Source organism: Tribolium madens, unplaced genomic scaffold (genome assembly GCF_015345945.1).
Source record: "Tribolium madens isolate multiple individuals breed KSU strain unplaced genomic scaffold, Tmad_KSU_1.1 Scaffold_2;HRSCAF=44;Tcas5.2_LGX, whole genome shotgun sequence".
NCBI lineage: Eukaryota > Metazoa > Arthropoda > Insecta > Coleoptera > Tenebrionidae > Tribolium > Tribolium madens.
In genome coordinates, this window is record NW_025400995.1 from 5,817,792 (window position 1) to 5,843,465 (window position 25,674).

General features: G+C 31.3%; 2 protein-coding genes across 3 annotated transcripts; both read right to left on the minus strand.

The window, feature by feature from the left end:
• Positions 1 to 26: 26 nt before the first annotated feature.
• On the minus strand, positions 27 to 25,655 carry LOC123006337 (xaa-Pro dipeptidase). Of its 2 annotated transcripts, none has more exons than XM_044400750.1 (10): positions 25,500 to 25,655; positions 10,153 to 10,330; positions 5,396 to 5,587; positions 2,063 to 2,110; positions 1,495 to 1,556; positions 1,396 to 1,440; positions 1,075 to 1,344; positions 576 to 1,023; positions 371 to 522; positions 27 to 145 (listed from the first exon to the last, which is right to left on the minus strand). In XM_044400750.1, exons 1-10 carry the CDS (start codon positions 25,514 to 25,516, stop codon positions 91 to 93), a joined length of 1,467 nt encoding a protein of 488 aa, XP_044256685.1. In that variant the 5' UTR covers positions 25,517 to 25,655; the 3' UTR covers positions 27 to 90. The 2 variants fall into 2 exon arrangements, with proteins under 2 accessions (XP_044256685.1, XP_044256686.1); XM_044400751.1 differs by lacking the exon at positions 25,500 to 25,655 and adding an exon at positions 18,529 to 18,666.
• On the minus strand, positions 21,496 to 23,325 carry LOC123006341. Its single transcript, XM_044400758.1, has one exon. The coding sequence runs from the start codon at positions 23,068 to 23,070 to the stop codon at positions 22,615 to 22,617; it is 456 nt and encodes a 151-aa protein (XP_044256693.1). The 5' UTR covers positions 23,071 to 23,325; the 3' UTR covers positions 21,496 to 22,614.
• Positions 25,656 to 25,674: the final 19 nt, after the last annotated feature.

Here is a 25,674-nt window from a genome sequence, read left to right on the forward strand (position 1 = left end):
AAAATTCAAGGTTCAAAAAAGCGATATTAACAGGTAAGCTTTATTAAAATTGATTCAAAGCAATACATTATTATTGAAAGTAATCAATCTTTAATTATATTTATTGTCGTCTTTCCCGGCAATCCAGTCCTCAATTTCTTGTACCCTAAAAAACAATGTAATACGAAATGTCTCCTCAAATTTCAATACAAAATTCTACCAACAACACTTATTGCAAATAAAGAACAAAAACACGCAACAATAATAAAAAAAACAAGTCTAAATAATTTCAATAAAAATAGGTACTTAAAAATAATTGTAAATTAATAGTGTAGTTGGTAAAATTTCTGCTCTAAATATTAGCAGTCGCAAAATAAGTAAAAATACTAACGTTCTTGGAACTTTTGTCAAATTGACGGCCCCATCCTTTGTAATAAGAACATCGTCTTCAATCCTAACGCCTCCAAAACCCCGGAATCTCTTAACAACGTCTGCTACCAAAAACTGGGCAAGGTTCGGAGTCGCAAGCGCTTCATCAAGCAACTGGAACCATAAATACTAAAATAAAAAATAATTTTTAAAAAAATAGCTCCTACAATATCGACAAAATAACATCCCGGCTCGATTGTTAAAACCATTCGTTCTTGTAGAACTCTGTTAGTCCTCAACTTCTCAATTCCTCTCGGTTCAGTCCGTCTCGTCGGCTGGCCAGTAATATAACCACCGACATCGTGCACATCCAGTCCTAAAAGATGCCCCAACCCATGCGGTTGGAAAATAGCCCCCAATCCTGCCGTAACCATAGCATCAACATCCCCTTTCAAAAGCCCCCCTTTTTTCAGTTCCTCCAAAAGCGTGCGAGTCGCCAAAACGTGCATCTCTCCCCAACTAGATCCCGGCTTAGCGGCGTCGAAAACCGCTAAATTCGATTTCAAAACGGCCTCGTAAATTAATCTCTGATCGGGATTGAATTTGCCACTGACCGGAAACGTGCAAGTGATATCGGCAGCGTAACCGAAATAGTTGGCACCCATATCGAAAAGACTGCAATTTTATTGAGCTATTACTTAGGTTTTTTATCGGGTCTATTAATACCAAAGCTCTCCTTCATTGATGAATCTATCGTTAGGAGCAGCAGCGTGTCCGTAATGTAGAATCGCAGCGTTTGTATGGGAGGCACAAATGCAAGTGTATGAAACCTGCCTACAACCCCCTACGCTGTAGCAGTGGTGCAAAAATTCTGACTCGCATTGATACTCGCTTTTGCCAGCTTTAGCAAAACGCATCACTTTGCGATGGGCCGCTGAGGATGTCTCCACCACGTATTTCATAACGGAAATTTCATAGTCCGTCTTATACACTCTCCTAATTAAGATTAATCTGTTTAGATATCAGATAAATATCAAAAATACGTACAAATCAGCTATTTCATCGAAAAGCAAACCATTATCAACTTTAAACCTGAAACCACAAAGCGTAAGTAATTAAAATTGAAAATATGTATACCGAATTTACTTGGAAATTCCTTCAAAATCGGCCTCTTTCGCTATTAGTCCACTATCAGAGTTTTGTCCTTTCTAAAAGGTTTGTCGTAGTTCGTCAACGAAGAACACTACATACAGGATGAATATAAAGTATGGAACCAAGCGGTGTTATTTTTAGTCATTTGCCTCCAGAAAATAATAATTAATATAAATTAAAGTAATATTAAAAATGTGATCGTATTTTCAGAACGAAATTTTGTTTTGTTTTTGAGTTATGCGATTTTTTTTGTCAAAATTGCAATTTATGTGAAAAAAAATTTTTGAAAAAAATAAATATAAAGCAGATAGTTGTAATCCTTAGAGTATAGCTTTTATGAGAAGAATGATTTTATAGTGGGTTGCCATTTAAAAAAATTTCTTTTTTTGAAGAACTCAAAAACAAAAGAAAATTTCGAAAAATTTTATTCTTGTTAAATCATCACATTTTTATAGTACTTTATCACTCATCAATTAGTTTTTTCAAAAAATAAATAGTTTAAGCAAAAAACGTTTGGTTCCATACTTTTTATTACCTGGTATGTATTAAGTATTTTACTTACCAATGTCAACAAAACCCTTGGATTTAATTTGGATAAAACAGATGCAATCTAAAAAATGACAAAAGTTAATCAATGTTGTTGTTTCTGTTTTTTTATTGAATGTAATGTATTTCATAACAGTAGTACATAAAATGTTACTTCTGGATCAGGGCATTTGGCACAAGCAAAAGTAATTAAAAAACAGCCTAAAAAAACATGAAACCACACCGCAAAATAGATACTCTAATGTTTACTGACCACCAAGAAATAGGCACACAAAAAGTCGTTGAAAATCACCCAAAATCAAGCAAAATTTCCTCAAAAGCACCCTAAAAGTCCTTGTTTTCAAACACCCCAAAACAGCTTTTCATTTCTGAACTAAACCAACTGGACAAAAAAAATTGAAAAATCACTATAGTTTCTATAAGACTATAGGAATACTTTGAAGGAATTTTGCTTCACCAACATCACAATCGGTGAATTTTTCGGCGATTTTTCATCGTGATCCAGAAGTAAAAGTCATTTTGAGGTTTGATTTTTGGTGATTTTCAACGATTTTTTCGTGTGCCCAATTTTTGGTCTCTATAGTTATTGGAGTAGTTTGGAGTGTCAAAATATTACGTTTTTTAAAAAGATTTTGGGCTCTTTCTTGGTCGTTTCATGTCCTTTTTGGGCTGTTTTCCAATGAGTTTTGCATAATTATGCCCTGATCCAGGAGTAACATTTTATATATATACTGATAATAACAAAATCATTATCAGCTGAATGTCAGGTAAATATTTACAACATCACACCTCAACTAAAATATATTTTTCTAGGAAAAATTATCTTATTTATACACGATATATTTTCAATGTATGTACATATATAGGGTACATAAAACAAATAACAAAAACAAAATAGTCCAAATAAAAGTTTTTGCTTAACGGTTGTTTTTAATTCTTACTACAATTAGTGCTACAATCATTAGAAGTAGTAAGTTGGAAACTTATTTACATTTAATGAGATATAATTTTATAATATTGTTATTTTAAAACTAAAAATTATATTAATTTTAGAAAGATTTTCGATACATTTTTACAACATACTCCAAATAAAAACTGTTATATATTTTTTGCTCTAATTTATAATATAATTAAAAATTATTTGCTGCTGCTAAAGTTACATTAATAAGTTTAAACATCACAAAAACGCATTCATCATTGTTACATAAAAAGGGAAATAACATCATTACCCATAAAACGTCTATTTTTGCAAATCAAGTAAGTATATTCACTTGTTGGGTAAAAAATAAAAAAGGCTTATTAGTTCTCTAGCTTTACGATTTCCCTGTTAGAAAAAAGACGATCTAAAACAAACAAATATGAGAGAATCTGAATGTTAACGACGTATCAACTTGCTGGATAACTACAGAAAGTCTAAAAATAGCAATGCAATAAAATCTAATAACAAATCTATAATTTAAAGAATTGTACAATTAAGTTTAAAATTTTATCAGTGTAAAGTCAATGCCAGTTTTAATTTAAATACAGCTTTTGTGTTAAATTTATTTAGCGATAAGTAAACAATTAATTTTTTTTAGTGATCGTTTTTTTTTTGTTTTGCTGGTATCAAACCACGTCGCGTGTATCCACTTCAGATGTATAAATTTAGAATTTCTTCTATTAAAAGGATCATCAACGATATAACAGATCATATCTTGTTCAAAACGTACTGACGTTCTAGTAAAAATACAACATTTTTAATCAATAACAGTATGAATCATTTGACTTTAACAAATTACGTATATACACCTGATTTTAAATCACAATTATATTTTTAATTTAGATAATGATAAATGTATAAATGTGATAACAGAAACAGAAAACAGAAACAGAAGCAATAATGTTTATCTTAACTACATATTCTACATACATAATGCAACTGATAAACGAAATCAAACTTTTTCCCCGAGATTAAACATAAGGGTCGAATATATGACCCGTCGAGTAAATTACAATATTAACGCGCTATCCGCAAAATCTGGACCGGATGGTTATTTTTAAAGAATGTTGCAATTTCAGCAAGCCGCATTTATGTTGCAATTCTCACTAATTGAAACCCAAACATTAAAAATTTTCCAATCCATCCGGATCCACAGATAAAAAAAATGAATTAGTTCCTTGATTTATAAATGCGGCGACTATTTTTGTAAAAAAATGGCAATTAAAATTAAACGACGTTTCAACTCCATCCACCGAAAAAGCTTTTTGCGTATTTTTTAACACCATGTCCTGTGTTCAGTTCGTTAAATAAAAGGGTGAATCAATGAGTTTCATGGCAACGGTGGTTTTTGGCGCTTGTGCACACTTTTATTTTTCAGCAAATAACCGAATGAAAAAAATTGCAAATGCACATTATTGGGGAGTTTGATGCCTGATGCAATGATGTAACAAGCAAACACGCCAATATTTGAAGGTAAAACAATTTTATTTATGAGTTTAATGAGGTGTCCTACTTCTGTCAAAATTTAATAAAAGCAAATATTTAGAAGATTTAAGAGTGACGCTTTTTTCATTTCCTAAGCAGAACTCACCCCCATATACCAGGATATCGGTACCAATAAATAATTACAAAAAATCAGAGCGAAGTTAAAGCAGGGTTTCAGTACTCAAACATTTGTCACCTATTTATGACTTTTAATTCAGATATGGATTATATGAAAATAATCTCTGTTTACATTAAAATTAGAAAATGGAATGAATAGCGCATGCTTTACTGCAAATATACATGCATACTTATGTTCTATATTTGGATCTTTTTCTAGATACTGTTAATCTTTGCCATAACTTCAACATCTGTTTATGAGACGACCTGACCTAATTTTAAATCCTTTATTATTGTTTACATTGTCGTGATAATAAGTACTTAACGACCTATGCGGCTATGCCCTATCACTTACTTACCGAAATCCACTTAACTTTATTAAAAACAATAAACAGGATGTTTCCAAGCAACAGTAAAAATAATAACAGTGCAATAGACCCTCTGTTGTAAACAAAATAAACGATTCTGGTTTAACATAACAAATGATGTAATTGTAAAAACCAAATGAATGGACATGTTTGGAAATTAGAACTTATCGTGACAATATAAATTTATTCACTTTGCCCAAATTACGACATTCAAGCCGTGCCAATATCTCTTGCAAATGATTTATGTTTTACTTTCACATTTTTATTCTTGATCCTTTCCTACGCTCCGTAATCAGTTTTGCACAGCATGTAGGTACCGTTCTTTGTGTCAAGGATAAATTTAACATTTTTTTTTAATTCAACTACTAAATACTATTTTTGTTTAACAACAAAAAATTACCTCATCAGCGTAATGCACATGCGGAATACCATACTTCCTACTAAAATCTTCAAGAGAATGCAGTGGTCCCATCCACACAGCATAGCTTTTCGGAAATCGAGGTACAAACAAATAAGCTTCTCCTGATTTGACGTCAATGGCACCGTAACATCCTGGTTCAATCACTCCGAAAGCCCACATAAAGTAAGATTCCTAAAAAATCAAATTAAACTTAGCAGTGGTGATAAATGAAGTCATGTAATCAACATTTTCTGTTGTGAAGCCGAGATGGAAAGTATGCAGGGAGAACGAAAAAATTTGGTACACATGGATTTATTTTACTGTGGTACAAACTACATAATAACCATTTTTAACTAATACAATTATTTAATTCGTAAACTAAGTTGATGAACGAAGCTTTGTTGAAACATTAGAAAACTGGAATTTTTAGTGTGTTCATCCTAATTTAGCCGAAAGTATTTCACTTCTTAAATGATTAATTTTTTTCTCCGAGCAACTTTTTTCGAAATTTATTTTTGTGTGAATAATAGGAGCTAATAGAAATTACTCAAGTTATTATTTTTAATATACCTTGGCGTTTCATCCTCACCCTGTATAAAATAGTACAAATTATAACAAGCAATAAAGAGTGTTTTTAAGTTAAAAAAAAAATAAACAAGATAAGAAGCAAAATAAACAAAGTATATGTAATACAGGATGTCGTCTGAGTAGAAATGAAACTGTCACGCTTTCTTAAATCATTTCAAGTATTTGTTTACAATAACAAAATGAAATGTACCTACACAACAAAAACAAAGTACCAAGTTAGGAGTCATGTGAAAGTTCATTTCATGAAATGTTAGATGTTAGTCATCAGTAGTTCTATTGTCTTGTTTTAAGGTTGCACAATGTGTTGCAGTTTTGCCTCCCATGCCAATATCTCATTCTTATTAGAGAAGGTCGAAAATTATAGAGAGAAAAGGTCATCGAATAGCCTCAAATCAAATATGTCGTTACACACACTCATAAAGCACCTTGACAATAATTCCGCCTAAATAACAAAACATTTTCGTAATGTCACTTGTCAGGTGACAAAGGTCATTAATCGACAACATCTTGCAACACAAATAATATACTGAACTGTTCGTTTTATTGAAATTTGAACGAGCAAAATTTTAATAATAGATAATTGGAATTTTATGGCATTGCATATTGTTGTTTTGGAAGTGTTTGGGTGTGTAACCTACTTTACCCACGGTCAATGCTCGCAATTTGCTGACGTTTACGTTCGCCAAAAGAAAGGCTTTGTAAAGTAGAAAGTTGCAGAATTGGGCAACGTTCACACAAATAATTAACAAGTCTAGCTATTTCGCAAATTCAAATAATGTTTATATAGGTATGTTCCGCACAATACAATGAACTTTAAGTTGTTTGTTGCGGTTTTTAGCATTTCCCCCATTGCAAACACAATAACAATAACAATTCAACAATAAACAAACTTTTTAAAAACATCTTCGTCGAAATGACAAAGCGGACAACAGCATTTATGGTCAAACGTGACTTTAGAAGGCCTTTCTTATGGAAACAAAGACTTGCGCGTTGATTAAGTGCCGAAATAAACAAAAGAAAACATTTAATTTGGATTTAAATTAAATGTATTCTGACATCCAAGAAACGGTTACGTAGTTGAAAATTGACGCAATACCTAATCAATCGTCTCTTTAGATTGCAATGTAAAACTGTATTTATTGAAACAAAACAAACAAATTTTAATTTAACAAGACAAATAGGCTTTCAAGGCGAATAAACAAAGCAATTTTATTAAAAGATAAAAAGGGCTGGTTCGCAGGCATTGTCAAGGCCTTCATTAGGAGCCCCCACAAAAAAGCTAAAACAGGTCAGCCATCGCAAATCAATAATTTATTAGTCAAGCGATTTAAGCCGATTAATAATGTTCCGTAACGAAATTATCATTTTCCGCAATCAAAAATATGCATGGAAAAAAGGTGTGATTTGATTACATGATTGCATCATTGTTTATAAACAAGGAATTGCATGAGCCTAATTTTTAGATTAGAGGCGTTGATTAGAATTATTAATTTATTTAAATACCAATCTGATATGGTATATTCAGACCTGATCTCCCAGATTCTGTGCTGTTTCATTGCAAACTCAAATAAAAAACTCGATGACAAAAAAATGCTTTAATTGTTTAATTTTTTCAACATCTACATCTTTACTACATCTTTCCAAATATTAATTAGAATTTAATTTTAAGACCCCTGGCATGGAGAAAAGCATGGAGAAAAACACCAAAATTAAAAATATATATATTTATTTTGTTTATAAGTATTGTTACTAAATCCATGACAAAACGTTCTCGAAACACTACTTTTGTAAAAAAATTACTCAAAACAGTGCAGGAGGATGACAATAGGGCAATAACACATGTAACGTATGATATCCCTTCTAATTGGGAATCAGCAGGCTCAAATATGAACCTAAACCTTGGACTTGGAGATCTGATTCCAGACTCTTCAACAAATTGTATGAAAAAATGATTTCATTATGTAAAAATGTTCCAGTAAAGAACGTAATACGTAATGTTTTATTCGAGGTCTGTCCGTTTTAGTAAAGATAAAACAATAATTATTGTTTCATATATAAAATAAAAGAGCTCCAAAGTACTTAAAAGTAATTTATTTTAAAGACCTTGATATTCATGGTTCTTGCTTTAGTGTAATGTAGTTTCATAAAATCGTTAAATAAAGAGCGAATAGGATTTCAAACAAGAACTCAGGAATAAGTCAATGGTTGAGAATAGACTGGACACAGCCGAGGTTGCGAAAAAAAGAAGACTGGACATTTCGAATTAGGTAAGAAATTCGCTGTCTTTATGCATACAACATCCATTTGTTTCAACTCCTATCCTTATTACATATTATTAAAAAAAAAAAAACCTTTAAAACACATCATAAACGAGCGGATACACAGTTACTTTAAAGTGGGTACAAATTATACAGGTGCGCGAGAACTCGCGCCCCAGAGAAAAGTAAGATACCAGAAGCATGGAAAAAATGTTAAAAAAATTTATCTATAAAAATTTCGAAGTTATAAGAGGTTAAATTTTGCTCTTTGACTATATTTATTTCTGTTGGAAAAATAATTTTCCAAGTTTTTTGCTACAGGCTATTAGAAGTGGAAACAAGGAAGCTGTATCCTAAACTGCAACTCTGTTTAAGGTTATTTGTGGCTTTTATTGGGAAAATTTTTGTACCTTTACTAAATAATTATAAAAATATACAAGATCATCAGTATTATTAAATAGGCATAAATAAATGTCAAAATATTTTGACAGATTTTTTAAACATTATTTCCATGTTCCTGGTATATTATCTTACATTTTTCTCTGGGGCGCGAGTTCTGGCGCACCTGTATATACAGAGTTCTCGGAGAACGACGCACACACAGAGTAGAAAGTCATTTACAGAAATTCAACCAAAAAGTGCTAAAACAAAATATTTGTGAATTTCAGTCACCGCAATTACAGTCTCTTATCAAAACAGAAACCAAAAAAAAAGAACCAGTCAGTACTTTATAAAAGTGCAGTTTCTGTGGAAAAAACAAAATCTTTATAAGTAAAACCAAAAATTTTGGCAAATATCAACACTAAATAATAAATCTGAGGTCTTAAAAAAGCCAAGCTCTATTTTCATTGTTCTGAGATATTAATAATGCAAGTTTTAAAAGCATGACAATAATGAAATATAATATAATTTTAAATGTGAATACCTCCAACAGAAGATTGGTCTTTTTTGTTTAGACAGAAATGAACTCTGGAATTTTAGTGTTGAATATTGAAAATGGAGACTGGAATTTTTAAGACTCAGGTCCAGAAATATATCACTTACAAAGTCATAACTGATTAGACTTTACCTAATAATAATTTTCCATCAAAAGCACATTAATTGCAGTATGACATTGATCGCAAAAAACTTCAAAAGAATATTGTAATTCCGTCTTCCACAACCTTTTAGAGCTTTTCTATAAAAATAAATAAAAAATAAGATGATTCCGCTTGTGCTGAAAAGCTAAAATATAAAAAATTGTCATTGGTGTTGAATAAAACATATGTAAATTAATAATTTTAACAATACATAAATTACTGCATTTATTTTATTTTGTGTTATACAGGAAAAACCGGATTAGTATGAATTTGACTGCTAAAACTGGCTAAACTAAAATGCTAAATAAACGCTGGTTTTTGGCAAATCGAGTCGCTTGTAACCTTTTATAAGTTTATAACCGGCAACTAAGTTTTAAACACCTCAATAAACACAATACAAAGGTCATAACGTCGATATATCCCACAAACTGTGCGGCGAACTGTAAGACAATCTTGGGACACGCTTGCGTCAAATGATTCCGACAAGAAAATACATCATCTTTATTTATTGAGTTCCCGCGACAATATTTTTTCCAATGAAAAAATATCTTTAAAGTAAGTTCAACAACCCAAACGTTTACTAAAAAAATCCGTGGAACAATACGGCCTTTAATCATAGATAATTTTACAGTAAATCAAGTGGCCTGGTGGAGAATTGCCAAAAATAAATAAAAACGTATGAGTTCCTAAATAAAAATTGTTGTGGCTAACACTTGAATTCGAAAAACTTTATCGTCAACTTGACCATGAAAATCGTATCAAAATAAGTATAAGCAAAATGAACGTGATAAGTTTTAATCCAGTGCTAAAAAATCTTAAAATTTAAACCTACCTGACGAAACACATTGTATGTGGTGTCAGTATCGTAAAAGGGAACTTCGTTGCCTCCCTGAAGAACAATTATAGATTCTCCAGATTTCGGACGAATACGTTCCACCAAACGGCTTCGATTCAAAGCAAACAATTCCAATGGTACCTCCAAAGTCCCAGGACCCATCCATAATTTTCCACTAAAAAAAGTTCATTACAACATGAGTTTCATGAGTTATTGATCTTTCAAAACATGCTAAGTTTTTTATGAAACACCTACCTAGCTTGAATACATTAGTAGTTTGATGACTGTGTTTCAAGTTTTTTTAGTGTCAAAGTAACAAATGATTTGCACAGAGAAAAATTTAAGACATTGCAACCGTTATTTAGATAGTAGATAAATGAATACTTATATACATTTACAGTTCAACCATCGACAGCGCTTATGATTTGCATGAATTAAAATTTGTTTATTGATTTTTTCAATTTGTTATTTATTTTTGATATTAAAAAATATATTAATGTTACAACTAAAATTAATTGCCTTATTTAAACAGAAAATTCAATGTAATAAAAGTAATCAATTTTTATAAGCGATTGATTGAACAATTTTTTAGTTTTTAGTTTTTAAAATGAGCTAATAAATCATAAAACTGCCTTTTCTTAAGTATTATAACAAACTTAGAACGTTCACGCCAATAAAGATAAAATAGTTTCCAAAATCCATTGTGTTCAACTTGAACCTATTAATATCATGCCTCATAAAATTTATTAGTAGTTACGTTACTTGAAAAAAATCAACATTACGGCAAACTAAAAATACATCAAAATCTGTTATAAAGTCTGATCCAAATTATCCACAATAGTTAAAGTCAAATTAAAATGAAAATCATTAACTCAAACAAACTTATTGTTACGTAGCACCTGACTGTCTACAGAAATTTGAATTTAAAACAAAACAAATATTCTATCATAATAAATACAATCATTTTTTAGTGACAACTATAAGGTTAACGCAGTGTATAAGTGGTATATAGTAAAATAAAGTATGTCATTATGTGTAATATGAATAGATTGTGAATCCATAAAGGATTATCATCATCTATTGATCTAAACGAGTTGTGAATCATAGGGAATTTCGGACAATTCTAAAAACCTGAAGTAGAAGAATCTTCTTATAAAAGGTAGACTTGAGGTGTTTCAACTTTTTAATATTTCTATTTCCAATGTGTGAGTCAACTGTTCACTATTGTAAATTTTGATTTTGCAAATGTTTCTGAAGAAAATTCCTTTTGTTGCAGGAGCAGATAATACCCAATTACTACATTTTATAGTAAATAACGATTGAATAAGAAGGAAACGAACAAAAGTACAGACAAAAAAGACGTTGTGTTGTCCTTGGCAATGCTCGTTTGTTTATTATAAATTCTTTTAAGTGATTCATGTTTTGTCGGCTCCATAAGAAACCACCGAGAAGCTCTCTGTCTAATGTTTGTGTTTATAGGTATTTGAACACAACAAAATTTGACATTGTTTGACTTATTAGCAACAACAAAATTAGAAATGAGCGAGAAGAGGAGCAAAGTTAGTAAAATACGACAAGATGGAAAGAGACACTAAATATATTCATGTCCAAGTCAGCGAACTGGATCATGGCGCGAACAAGGAAGAAGAAACAGGTGGATGAACTCCATTCTACCAATGCAGACCTGAGAAATCGCCAGGTTTGTGTTTACGACAGACAAAAAGTACAAATAGTCATCTCCATTGCCAAATCAGATCATAATTAGCCAAACTTCATTCGTGTCCAATTTCTCCCTGAAATAAAACTTGGAAAAACACCCAAGTGAACGACCCGATATAAGCAACCGAAATATAACATAACCCCATTTTACAATGAAAAAGTGGAAACATCGGTCGAACTTTGCTTTCTGCACACTTGGCACCCAGGCATGCGATTTTCAAGTTCATTATTCTAAACTTATCTAACTAATAAAAAATTTGTTTTAACACACTACGAAAATAAACATTGGATAGATTTTCGAGAAATTCCAAAAACCAAGGCTTAATTGAATTTCTATTTATATCTATGCAGAGAAGAGTTTGAGAATTCCCACAAGCACGCTATATTGGAATTCTATTAGCGTCTTATCAACAAATCAACTGGTATTTTATCTTTGCAACATTACGTAAGAGACAAAATTGTAATAAATACATGTTTGGCGTCGATTTGTTGGCCCAACTATTAACAGTATCAAATGAATACAACCTTTCTGATATTTGTTGTACTTTTTTGTTTACACTTGAGATAACAAAATGTATAATCTTCTATTTTGATCAAACACTGGCATGTGGCAAGGTCAACTGTACTATTTATTCTTTTTTTTTCTCATTTCTTTTTGTTTTGACTACTGACAGTACCGTCGATGGACCCAAAGTACAAAAAGTCAAATCCAAAATCTCTAGTATTTAATCTAATCAAATTTTACTACTCTGATTCATCTCAAGATTCTAAATAATATGTAATGCATGCCACGTGTCCTTTCAGATCTAATAAAAATACACCAAATTAAGGAAAATAGACCGTAATTGAACCTTTTGTTGATTTTGCTATGTCAAATCTTTTACTCAGTTGGCTGTTTTCTCTTCGAAAATAATGAAATCTGTGTAGGTACAAGATTAGACCACAGATATTTAATTTCCATCATTTCAATCTCCCAATTTTCTCAAATGAGTAAAAGCTATACCCATAATAGATGTTTTTTCTATTCGTGGGTGTTTAATGGAATCCATCTAATAATAATGGAAGCAGTAATTTGACCATTACTTAAAGAAAAACAAATACTGCACCCACTTGGTGCTCCTAAATTTAGTATTAAAGTTTACTAAACTTTCTCCAAAAAAATCTATCCCAAATAAAACTACCAGAAATAGGTAGGTATGTGTCAATGAGTTACTTTTAATTTCAAATAAATACTGAAACAGAATTTCTATCACAATGATGTCAACCAAGGAAACCACATAAAAATGATTTTTAGTCCTGTTTGTTTTCGTAGCATAAAAAAGTGCGTCATACACTTCGTGAAAATGGGAAACACAAACAAAAACAAAAGTATCGTCCTGTGGTTAAAAATATGATTTCCCGTTCGCATTTTCTAATTTGTCGAAATTATCCTAAATAATGACGTTTAACCTCGTTTTAGATGTTTTTATTTTGGCAGCGACACAAAGAACTCTTAGAAAAGCTACCTTTGCGTCAGTTTGGTGTAAAAATTGTACTCATGTTTGATGTTTAACACAATATAAAACAAATCATTGGCTGTTTAACATCCTTGATATTTTTATCGACACAGAGGCGTTTGCGACACCAAAAATCACGTGTTTATTATTTTTAAAGGTAATGCAATGTTTATTTGGGTATTTTGGGCGAAACGCAGAGCCGTCTTTCATGCAACTAAGTATGTATTTCAAAAATTCTACTTTCTAAAAAAGCAAACAAGTATTTTTAGATTTGGATAACAAAAAATCTATTCCATCTAACATCTAACGTTCATTGACGCTAAAATTCGCCAAGGTTGTCGTGGTAAACGATTCAGAAATTTGCCAAACATGAAGAAGAGGAACGCAGCTTTGGATTTGGAGTACATTTAGGCCGTTTCAAAATCACATTGTCTCGCCAAAAGTATATTTAAAACCAGACTATTACATAACTTGAAATTCATCTCATTTAGACCAGCAAAGTAGCACATTGTCACATATTTTCACAAAATATTCGAGTTGTAAGAGATTTAAATAGTAATAAATACTCAGTGGCAATAAATATAATAATGTCGTGATTCTGACGTCAATAAAAGTGCCAGACGATTCGGCTCACGAAAACTTGGCTTTGGCGCTGTTCATTAATGGCATGACATTAATTTTGCCCTTCAGTGTACCCTTAATGACACATTTTCTGGCAAATCGATCCCGTGGAAAATGGTTGAACGACCTTTGCCAACAAAGGCAACACAACTATAAATATGGAGTCTCCTCAAACAAGTGTCAACAATAAATTATAGGAAGATTCGCCAACACCCGGTACAATTCCGCTCATCATTTGAGACAAAATTTAGATCACGTGACGTCCGATGACGTTTGCCACCGTGTTAAATAACCATCCGCGTTATGTAAATAATAATGGCATAGTCATGAAAGTCGACGAACCGTGAATGCCTTCTAGACGGTAAATGTCCGCCATTGGGAAGCAACTCACCGTTCATTTTATTACCCACCAGGAAAACATAGATACCTAAATGAAAAAATCAAACATCTGCTCAGCAATGAACGCTTATTATTAAATTTCAGATAAAATTCTGCATCCGTGCTGTTGTTGTAAACAAATGTGACCTCCTAAACTGAATATTTATGCGAAATAACATCTGAATAAAAACAAGATGACCCAACAATCAAACTATTGCCATCAGCTTACGTCAAAATTCACCTAAAATTTTTTATAGACCAGAAAAAGATCAGTCAGAGAAACAGCAGTGAAAGTTCAACAATTTTATCTTCAATTGCACGATGATATTTTTAATGACTAATAACCACCATCATTTCTCGTGTGAATGCTCAATTGATAAAAGTAGGAAAGTTAAAACAATTTTATTGCATTCATTCCTTCTTTCTAGTTCAAAGATTATACCGGATATCCGCAATAGCAGTATAAAATGTTTTTATAAAAAGATAGGTATGCACACCATTTCAAAGAAAATAATTTATTACTACAATTATTTTTTTGTACACACTAATCAAGGACGCTAGAAAAATATAAACAAAACACTAAAACAGTACCTACATCTTGTTAAAAACTTTCTGTTCAATATGTAAAATAATAACTTAAGTTATCAATGATAGCAAGATGACGAACGACTCCTACGTCTGAGTATGATCATGATCACAAAAAGTACAGAGACAACAGACTTAAGCTAATGTTAAAATAGCCCACACAGGTTTTGCATTTTTTATTTACTATTATTTAATCCAACGATAAAATGTCCAAATTTCTAAATGTAACCACAGGTTGGATTTTCCGGAAACTTGATACCGCTTCCGCCTCTGGTGTTCAGTTTTTCCTTTACGTAATCATAAAAACAAATATTATTTTAAAACAACAAACCGGATGGTAATATCACGGTGGTCAGAAACTAGCTCATCAAACAAATATTAATTAAATTAGTCTGTTATACGCCAAAAGCATAACGTTCTTTCTGAATTCTATCAGCCTCATCCAAGTGTGCGTCTTGTTAATTAGCTAAAGAATGAACGTTACTTTAACTTAATAAAAGTTGTTTTACGGTACTTTTTTAATTTTGAAACGTGCACAAGAGATTTCCAGTTACTTATCCTATTTGCGAGTAATTTTTAACTGAATAATAATGTAACAATTTGCTGTAATATTCAATTCACCGATAATTGTAAAGATGGTTCTCATCCTTCATCTGTCATAGCGTAGTTTGACTAAATAGCAACGGATTACTAATGACTTGAAAGGAAAAACAACCATACGTGGTTTATTCGCATTTCTTTCTCCTTGATTTACAAATTAAACATTCTATAAAAATCTAAGACTCTCACATACATACATGAGTTTTTATAAGATCTAATTGTAACTAACCCGCGCACGAGAATAGTTGTTATTGAACATCACTATGATATTAATTTATTATCAGACAAAAAGCTAGTTTTTTTTTTAAATTAAAGTCGATGTATAATTTGATAATTTCGAATATTAACCTCAATTTTATAAGTAGAACTTCGATATCGATTCAGTACAACCAATTAAAAATTTACCTACATACATTCAGTTATTCTATTCAATATTTTTAGAATAATTTTTTTCCTTTTAATTTTGAGGTTGAATGGTAAAATGATTTTTAATTATAAAGCTATCACGAGATAACAGCTCAACAAAAAAATTATAACAAGCCTTCTATTGAAACAAAAATAAAATAAAAATTTAATTTTTTTGTCCCTTAGCAGTGAATCTCGTTCAAAAGTGTAAATGTGTTTTTATTCTAATTTTATTAGCTTGAGGTAGTGATTTTTTTTTATTGAAAACCTATTCTAAATTTTTTCAACGCGAAAAGATTTTCGTAAAGACTTATTCCCCTATCTCTATTGATTTTAACACAAAATGATAATATTCTCAAACTAAGTTTTCCCTAATTTGATGTAATTCCACGACTCAGTCTTTGATCAATGAATTCATTTCATCCGTGTGAGTGATAAGCGAGTTTTACAAAATCTGAGTTTTTGTTTTTAATTAAAGAAAGACAATGACAATGTTTTTAAGATAAATATTTTGATTTATTCCAATGGATCTGAATATATCAAGTGAACTGTACTATGACCTTCGGGTTAACCGGAAATGACATTAAATTTGAACTTTCAAATTTGATACAGGATGTTTGTACCAAGTTTTAATACAAAGTTAATAAATTGCCTAATGTCTATTTTGTTGATTTTCTTTTTTGGAATTGTTGTGCTTCCGGTTAGATTATCTAATTGTTTTGTTCAGAAAGAAAGTTGAGTGTACTAACTACATGCAAAATATCGTAAGTAATGAACCGTATCAGAAGGTACTTTTCTGGTGTTAATTAATTAACTATAAATATAGAATTTAATAACCTCTGCGATGATAATCCCCACTGCAATTATACGTAAAGGGTGCTGGGCGTTAATTATTGTAGAAACATTAAGGAAGGAAGTTTCGAAAGTAATGTTTCCGTTTGTCCATTTATCGGCATAGGTAGGAAGGTAGGTAGGTATGGTATCTTATTCATAATGAGTACATATGTCATTGGTCCATGACCGAGTTCAAGGAAATTTTTTTGAACTTTAATTTTTATTATCTTGTTTACAACTGAATTAGCGGTTTGGTTTTCAAATAAAAAAATTCTTAACGAAATTAGACCAACCCCGCGTTGTCGATCGATAATACTACTAAAATAGTTGACAAACTTTTCCAGGAATGCTATTTTTAGCGTAATTATAGATTTGATGGTTTTATAGTTATGCCATGAGCCAAATAAGGTATTTTCTTAATTAATTATTCATTGGCGACAACGGAGGAATCCCATTTGTGTACAAACAACATTCTATCGGTTTATTTTGTAATGATTTTCTCCAAACTTTTTCAATTCGAAGATGAAACAGTTCAATTTTTTGTTTAGTCACAACAGTGTGACTCATTTTATTAGAAATGTTGCACAATTTGGTGGCCATACTTATCTATCGCTAAATAAGTGAATATAGACGTTTTATCGCAACGTAAATACATTTAGTTGTAAAGGAAATAGATATTTTTATCTATCATAATAACTGTATCAGTTGCATTTACTCTACAATTTGTGATATTTTAAAATTTTGAAAATGCATTATAATACTTTTCACATGCTCTTAATTACTGAAACTACTGAAAACAATGTACCGAAATTCAACAGTTGTTTAAGTAACACGACAGTTAACGGATTTGTGTTTGCAACAAAATTACTAAACGAAAAGTAGCCCTAAAATAAATTAAAGCTACGTTTTGTAGTCATCTTGTCTATAATTTTTGAAACACCTGTACTTAAATTACCTTCAGGTAAGAAGGCATCTGAAATTTAAAAGAAAAATAATTTAATTTTAGAAAATATAATCATGCAGTTTCACTATTTACAAACATATTTTTATATTAATAACAAAAGTATTTTAAAATTCTTGAACTTCAAAATATTAAACCAAAAGCAAAGTCATTAATCGATGTCCGTGAACATAAAAGGAAGAACCGGAAAACTAGTGACCTTTAACCTACCGAATCCCAAGTCGTCTGGTGTCCACTGTCCGACTTTAATTAAAATTGTTCATATTTGGTATCATAACAGGTCCGAACAAGAAGGGTATTTGGGCATTCGCAGGTAACAAGAATGTTTATTTTGGTTTGGATTCAAGTCGAAACATCTAGCTAAATAAACAGTAAGGAAATAACCTGAGTGTTTTAATAGTGAATATTAACGGAAGTTGCGTGATGCAAACATCAAGACTAAAAACGAAAGCATGAATGACAGTGTAGCAATGTTCACCTACTCTACCGTATGACTAACACTTATGTAAATCGATAAATTTACATGTTTTCTAAAAGATAAGGACACCCCGCGTCCAAGCCTTCCGGGAACTTCCAAATAGGAATTAGTGAGAAAATCTACAGTTGGAATTTTGGTTGTTTACTCACAGTTCTATTATGTAAAGCCGAACGGGTGCCTACTTTTAACTCCCTTATCAATTTGTTATTTGATCAATGGACTGATACGTCTCGATAAAATTAATTGCGTAATTCTAAACTTCAATAAATAGACAAAATTCATACAGAGAAACTTACTCAGTTCGCACAGACATGGTAATTTTGGTGAAGACTCTGCCTTGACGTTGTTAGCGACTGTATCAAATTACTTTTACTGGAAAACTAACAAGTCTTACAAACTGATATTAAACTGTTATCTCAAGTTTCGATTGAACATTCAATAAATCGATCGTTAAAACAAAGATAAATTAATTCCCTAATTATTATACTTTTGTTTAGAACAACAAAGAACAGTGAAATTGCAGAAAATTATGAAATACTTTATTATTGTCACTTATCTTATTTACTCTAGCATGAATATTAAAAACAAAGAGCTGACGTCTTTGTCAAAAGCATTGCAGTTCTAAATGTTATACTTTATAATCGCCACGGCTAGTTTATAATGTCACAATAGCATACAAATGTGGATACTTTTAAGTCACCCTGGATTCCGAAATCCACCTATAAATACCAGCCTCTCCATTATTTATAAATACAAACAAACAAAAATCGCCAAGCCAGTATTATTTCCATACAAACTGTTATTAATCGACATTTTTTAAAAACACATGGAACAATTAGCCAATTACGTACTACAAAATTATTTTGTATAGCATTCTATTTTTGATAAGTAAGAAGTAACAAATGTAAAAGACAGCACGTAAAAATTTAAAAAATCTAAATTACAAAAAATTATTAAAGGTCAAAGTTTCCATAATAAATTTGTGTGTAAATGTTACCATAATAAAGAAAGCTTTTGCGCTATTAGAACTTGGCTGAAATCAAAAAACGTTTTGATTTTTAAATATATTTTTCACTTATTTTTTTTTAAATCCGTCATCTATTTTTAAGAGGTAGGGCGTAGGTATCAAAATAAAAAAAATAGTTAAAAATGACAGTACCCGCAATCAGTGATGCTAAAAGTGTGTATAAAATGTTTCCAAAAACAGTGTCACAAAGTTGCATTTTATGCAACTGAAAACAGTGTGACACCGAAATAGAAAAATAATATTTGTTTATCAATTTTTGAGAATGCAGTACCATCTTAAATAACGTCATAATTATTTAAGTAAGATTCATTGTGGTAAAGCACCGTCATGATGACACTACTGATCAAACAATCATTGTAACTCAATGTTTACCTCTTATTAGAAAAACAACTGAGTCAAAATTGGAGAATTACGAGTAGAAAATCGTCCCTCAATTATTCAATTAATTACTTTTTCCATTGTTATCAAGATCCCTCCGCAATATAACATTTCACTTTTATTTTAAATTAAATTAAATGTTTTGTTATTACTCTCTACTTTTGTACTTTTGTAACAAACCTTAATAATTAATAAACTATAAACAAAAATAGATGCTCTAGTAATTAAACGAAAAGATTATCTGACATAATTCTTGAGACAATAACAATTTTGAGAGTAATACTATGTATTACACTCATAAAACAATATAAAAATATTGGTAAGTGTATAAAAAAGCTATTTGAAACAACAAATACACATATAAATAAAACCTGGGGTTTTCAGAAGCAATAATAAAGTCACATCCTCAAATTGAAAAAGTTCCCTACAAATTTCCTTGGAAAGTTTCTAGAATATTTATTGGTGTGACCACTCAATTCATAACAAGATTTTTCTCTTTGCATAGTGACTGGAAATACCGTTCACGCATTCGAATGCTAAGAAAATCTTGAATCATCAAACGAGGCGCCTGTAGTATGTATGTTGTTGTATGTACATACATACTACATACGCAAGCCATAAAACCTTACAATTGTGATAATCATTGCAAAAGTATTTTTAGAATAAGATATTTGGATTACGGATCCAACAATAAACTCTATAACAAAAATTTCTCTACAAAAGAATAAAAAAGCATCCAAAACTAATTTGTAGTAAATAAAATTTTCTGATTAGTTGATGCCAATATTAGTCGACTTGTATCGAACAAAGTAGGTCGTTGCTGTATCTATCTGTTGCTCAGTACTTGAAAAAAGAAAAACTAGATTCCAACAAAATTAACTGAAGCAAAGCTGTTATTGGCAGATCTGACCCAGTTTTAACATTAACCTGACAAGTGACAGGTAATATTTGTTAGCGCGGAGTACAATATTATGAAGGAGTTTTATTTTCAATTTAAACAAATAAATTCAAAATTATTTGTAATTTCAACTTTTAGAGGATTAGAGGACTGAAATGTGGTCTATACCTATAATTGTTCAATTTGTAACATTTGATTAATGTTTATTCTTTTAGGCGGTCTGTTGTAAATGCATTAGTACCAAAACAATTGGACATAACATCTTGATGCCCTTTACAAACATTATGAAAAGATTACTACCACGTGGTAACAATTTATCTCAAGGATAAGAAAAGTTGATAATATATTCAGAAACCTATTTATAACATCGCAGCTTAGGTAACACGTGTGTAAAAGGCAACAAAATGTTCGTTAGAACAATGCGATCTAATATAGCTTCCTGTTTATTAATCAAAATAACTTCTAATTCATTCACTACACTATTTTTTGGTGCTTTCTCTCAGTTTATCTGTTTATGTTTTAGACATACATGCATATGTAATATTCCTATCAAAATATAGTAGATTTTTTTTCACAAGTGAGCAAACACGGTGCAATAAAATTAATATAATTAAGTCTAGTGGAACGATAGCTCTTAATAGGGCCAATCTTGAATTATGTAACGTGCTCTCTCTGTCTCCCTCTTTGAAGCGACTTTATATTATATTGCAACTGTTAACCGTTTTAATGGGTTCTTTGTGTTTTCTAGACTTCTAGAGCTGATATTTGAATGAAACTAAATTATATTAAGTACAGTAGGTCGAGATAATTAATTAAGTCACACATTTGTTACGTTATTGTACCTTTTACACGTGTGTATGGTCACCACAAGGTTAACATAGCAAAATCACTTGCACTTAACTTTTTGCAATAAAATTTTTATCTATGTTTTCTAGGTTTAGTTTGTAATAAAAAAACATACTTGATTATAATGTTTATTTTCGACATTATAATACATGAATGCCATAGGCATCAAAAAATATTTTAATACAAATTATTGCGATTGTAACAAAAACGTACATTCATAACATAAATTTTACCACAAATATCTAGGAAACAAATGCCCTAGAAAAATGTGATAAAAACAATTTAATTAAATACCTACACATAGTAACTGACAATTAGTGAAAAACAATTAAAAAAAAAATAAGTCGTCTATTCTTATAAACCCATTTTGTCCAGTAAACTAACTAAAGAACACAGTCAAAAAAACAAAACAAAATCAAATGCATCTACCAAGTGAATATAAAAATCACATTTTTTCCCATTGAGTTAAGAATTTATGCATAACAACTATATCACAAGAACAGCAATAGAATCAGTTCAATAATCTAGTGCATTTTAAATAAAACACAAAAAATACTTAAAAATGCGGTTCTGATAAAATTAAATTAATTAGTTAAATTAAATAAAATGCGCAGGCATGTCTAATTCGGTTTAAAGAAATTACAGAACACGGCATGTGCAACAACTAAAAGGTCAGTGTATGAAAAAAAAAATCGTACAGATCCACTAACTGACCCGACTGTTGAACAAAAAACCAACATTGTTATGTATTTTATACACATACTTAAAATTAAATTAAAATCGCATCTGAAAAATCAACGTTCGTATTTTTCATGTGTGATTTTAAGACACCTCATCTCCCCCATGCTTGTTTTTTGAGAAATTTGATATAAACATTTTTGGATTTTTTGGATGAGGGAGAAACAAATCTGGGAGGTTTATTTTACAATCACAGATATGGAGTAATAGAGTAAGAGTTCCAAACTAATTTAACACTATCTAAATGTCCGGTAATTAAGCGTAATACAGCATTTTGTAAAAAATTCAAATTCTCTCTTAAGCGTATAATACTAAGAGACAAAAAAACGGAAAAACGGGACTAGTCTCTCGTCCCCGACTATACGAAATGTGTGCTTCTTACGTCTCTTTGGCTCGGACTGTACTCTCGCTGACGCAACGTTTCCAATTTCTCACATACAACACTCACAAAGGAACATTTAAGGACAAAATAAATTAAACGCAAAATTATCGAATTTAGCTCTCTTGGGAGTACAGCCGTAGAACAGGGCTATTCTCCTCATCGGACTCGTAGAAGTATCTCTGTTTGGGGGTGAGCCCCAACTGCACCCTGCGGACCGCCTCGTTCACCAAACTACCGTCTCTGAGCAGTTTCTGCAGGAGTTCGTAGGGGTCTTCCTGCGCCTCCTGCTGCAGCCGCCGCTTGTTTTTCCTGATACACTGATCGCAGGCAGACGGGGCCGACTCACAACACACTTTCCCTGGGATGCGGTAGGGCGACGCTCGCGACGACTTCCTCGACAGGTGGCTGCAGGGTATCGCCTTCATCGTCGTCGCCGACAATCGCAGGTTCTCCTTGATCTCCAACACCAGGCCCTCTACGTCCTTCGAACTGATGTTAAATTCCGGGCCCCTCACAGGGTTCATCGTGCTCACGGTGGTGCGCATATCGGCTGAAGGCATCTCGGGCATCCAAACACCCCGAACGACACTCACTTTCGATGCGAATTTTACTTTGTTTGTAAATAAACCACGCGATTATACACAACGACCTCTCTCCGCAATGTTCTCTAATCGACTGAGAGCGCCATTTCGTGGCAGTATACCAACCTCGTTAACTGTTGTTTGGGTGCTTTCACGAAAACATGCGCAACCGAAAACTAGCACCATGTAAACATTGAGTTTTTACGCTTAAATTACGACCAAAAACCACTTGTTTTTGCACATTGAGGCCTTCAATCAGCAAGCCGGACACGTGTGTCGACAATTGGGCCCCAAATGTGTCTTTTATCAAGTCTACAATTATGTAAACATTTCAGGCCATCGGCGTAGGAAAAACGAATCAAGGTTACGTTACGTCTACATTCAAGGAACGTAGAATGGCAGGAATGACGTCACAGGAGTGGGGATAGCTTTACTATTTATTTACAATAATTTTGCCGACAGACGGGGTGAGGGGAAAACTTAAGAAAGTTAGTATATTGTGTACATGTGAGAAATTAATGACAATGATTGTTTATCGTGTTAAATACGTCGTTTGGTGTTTATTTTCGCTTGCAACTGTAATTAATGAGAAATTTGCCAATAAATACATGTGGAAACTACGTAAAGTTGATTCTGTTTTCTCGCGGTGCTACACCGAATATTGATTACTTTGCTAATTTTGAATTCATAAACAAGTCGGCTAGAAGGAAGGAAGTATTGAGTAATAAAACCATCCTAATTTGGATAAAAGTTCCAATACCACAAAAAGTCTACAAAAATTTGCAGAAACAAATTCGGATTTAATTGGCCATGTTCAACTTTTATTAATTATTACCGTAACTTTGTTTTTAATAAAAAGAAACTACTACAAAACTTAAAAAAAACAACCTCTTTTATTATTTTTATAAAAGATATTTATCGCAATAATAAAAATGTTGTATATCTTATTATTACAAATAAAAATGATTGTTATTGTAAACATTCATCGGAAATATTTTTAACTTAATTATGTATAATATCCACGGGCAATTATTTATAAAACAAAAATTGTCAACAAAACAAATGTGGAATTATTTCTGTACGTTTAAGCAATGAATTTACTTAAATATTCGTTGATTAGTAATTGAATTAACAAACTTCAGTGGTACATAAAGTTTATGTCTTTTTTTTTTCTAATATAACATTAGGTATTATTGTTAAATTACAACTAGTGAACCAACCAAAAATCACAAAATACATGATTAAAAGTAAACAACAATTGGTCGCGTAATTATTACCCAAAACAAGTTTTAATTGAACAATAATTAGCATTAATTTCTGTTGATACATAAAATTACATGCAAAAATCATTAACTGAAAAATTCCTCTTTTCGCATCGCATGTGGATTTATAACAATAATAAACAAAAAGGAAAGTTCCGATACTTAGAAAACTTCCGTAAATTTGTTAAAAATTGACGAATCAATGTTTGTATAAAAAAAACTTATAAGGGTTCCTTAGATTCAAAGGTTGCTAACCACAAATTTAACTAAACTAAACTTTAAATAAAGTTTTGTGAAAGTAAACAATTGCCAAAGGCCGTGTTAGTTGCAATCGGTGCAAAAATATAATTAACGATATTTCATTTAAACCATAATACCGCTTATCACAAAATGATAAATGAGCTATAAATGTAACCAAAAATTAATTAAACCAATACTCAATACGTCAGCAATCAATATTAATGTTCTTATCAGCAAAATAATCAAATAAATTATTTTAACCTAGGTAGCGCCATCTTACAACTACTCATACAAATATAAAGTTGGTCCAACCGCTAGGGGGCACTTCTATCATTATATTAGATAATCAGTTGATTGATAATTTCAGGTTCCTATTTTCCAATTTTTCACATTATAATAAAAAATGAATAGACTGTTTAATAAATATAGCAAATTTGTAAATTATCCCAGAATAGTATAGAAGATGTCTTAAAAGTAACACAAAATACCTAACATGTTTGTTTTAGTTAACTCAGAGTATTCGAATGTACTCTGAAAATGTAGTCACTGAAGAAGAAATTAGAAATATTCTTCAGAAGAAATTTCCTCAGTCACAAGCAATTAAAGTTGAAGATGTATCAGGGGGTTGTGGTGCTATGTTTAATATCTATATTGAAAGTAATGATTTTAAAGGACTGTCAATACCTAAGCAACATCGGAGTGTGTACGACACTCTAAAGGAACAAATTAAAAATATACATGGTCTACACTTGGAAACGAAAATTCCTAGTTGAAATTAATTGTTATATTTGTTATTAATAAACTGTAACTTCGCCAGTGCATTTGTTTTGACATAACCTCACTTTTATTTTGACTCTCCTTTGCAGGTGTTTTTTCATTTTTTTAATGACAAGCGTAATTGGTTAAGAGACTTACCTTTTTGTAGCTGACATTGTTTGGGGTTATAACGATGAAAAGTCCTATTAAAATGGAACTCACAAATAACAGCTGTGGTTAATTTACAAACAGTTGAGAGTGGACGTGATATCTACTCCGTTGTGGATAAAGCAATTATTGTTTCTGATAGCAACAATTATCTGTAATCACATTT

Excerpts from the sequence above, each read along its gene's own strand:
- LOC123006341 (XM_044400758.1), bottom strand. The coding sequence starts at position 23,070 with ATGCCCGAGATGCCTTCAGCCGATATGCGCACCACCGTGAGCACGATG.
- LOC123006337 (XM_044400750.1), bottom strand. Across the intron at positions 2,111-5,395 it reads ATGTGCATTACGCTGATGAG|ATTGCATCTGTTTTATCCAA; the intron begins GTAATTTTTTGT and ends GTCATTTTTTAG. Across the intron at positions 1,441-1,494 it reads GATTTTGAAGGAATTTCCAA|GTTTAAAGTTGATAATGGTT; the intron begins GTAAATTCGGTA and ends TTGTGGTTTCAG.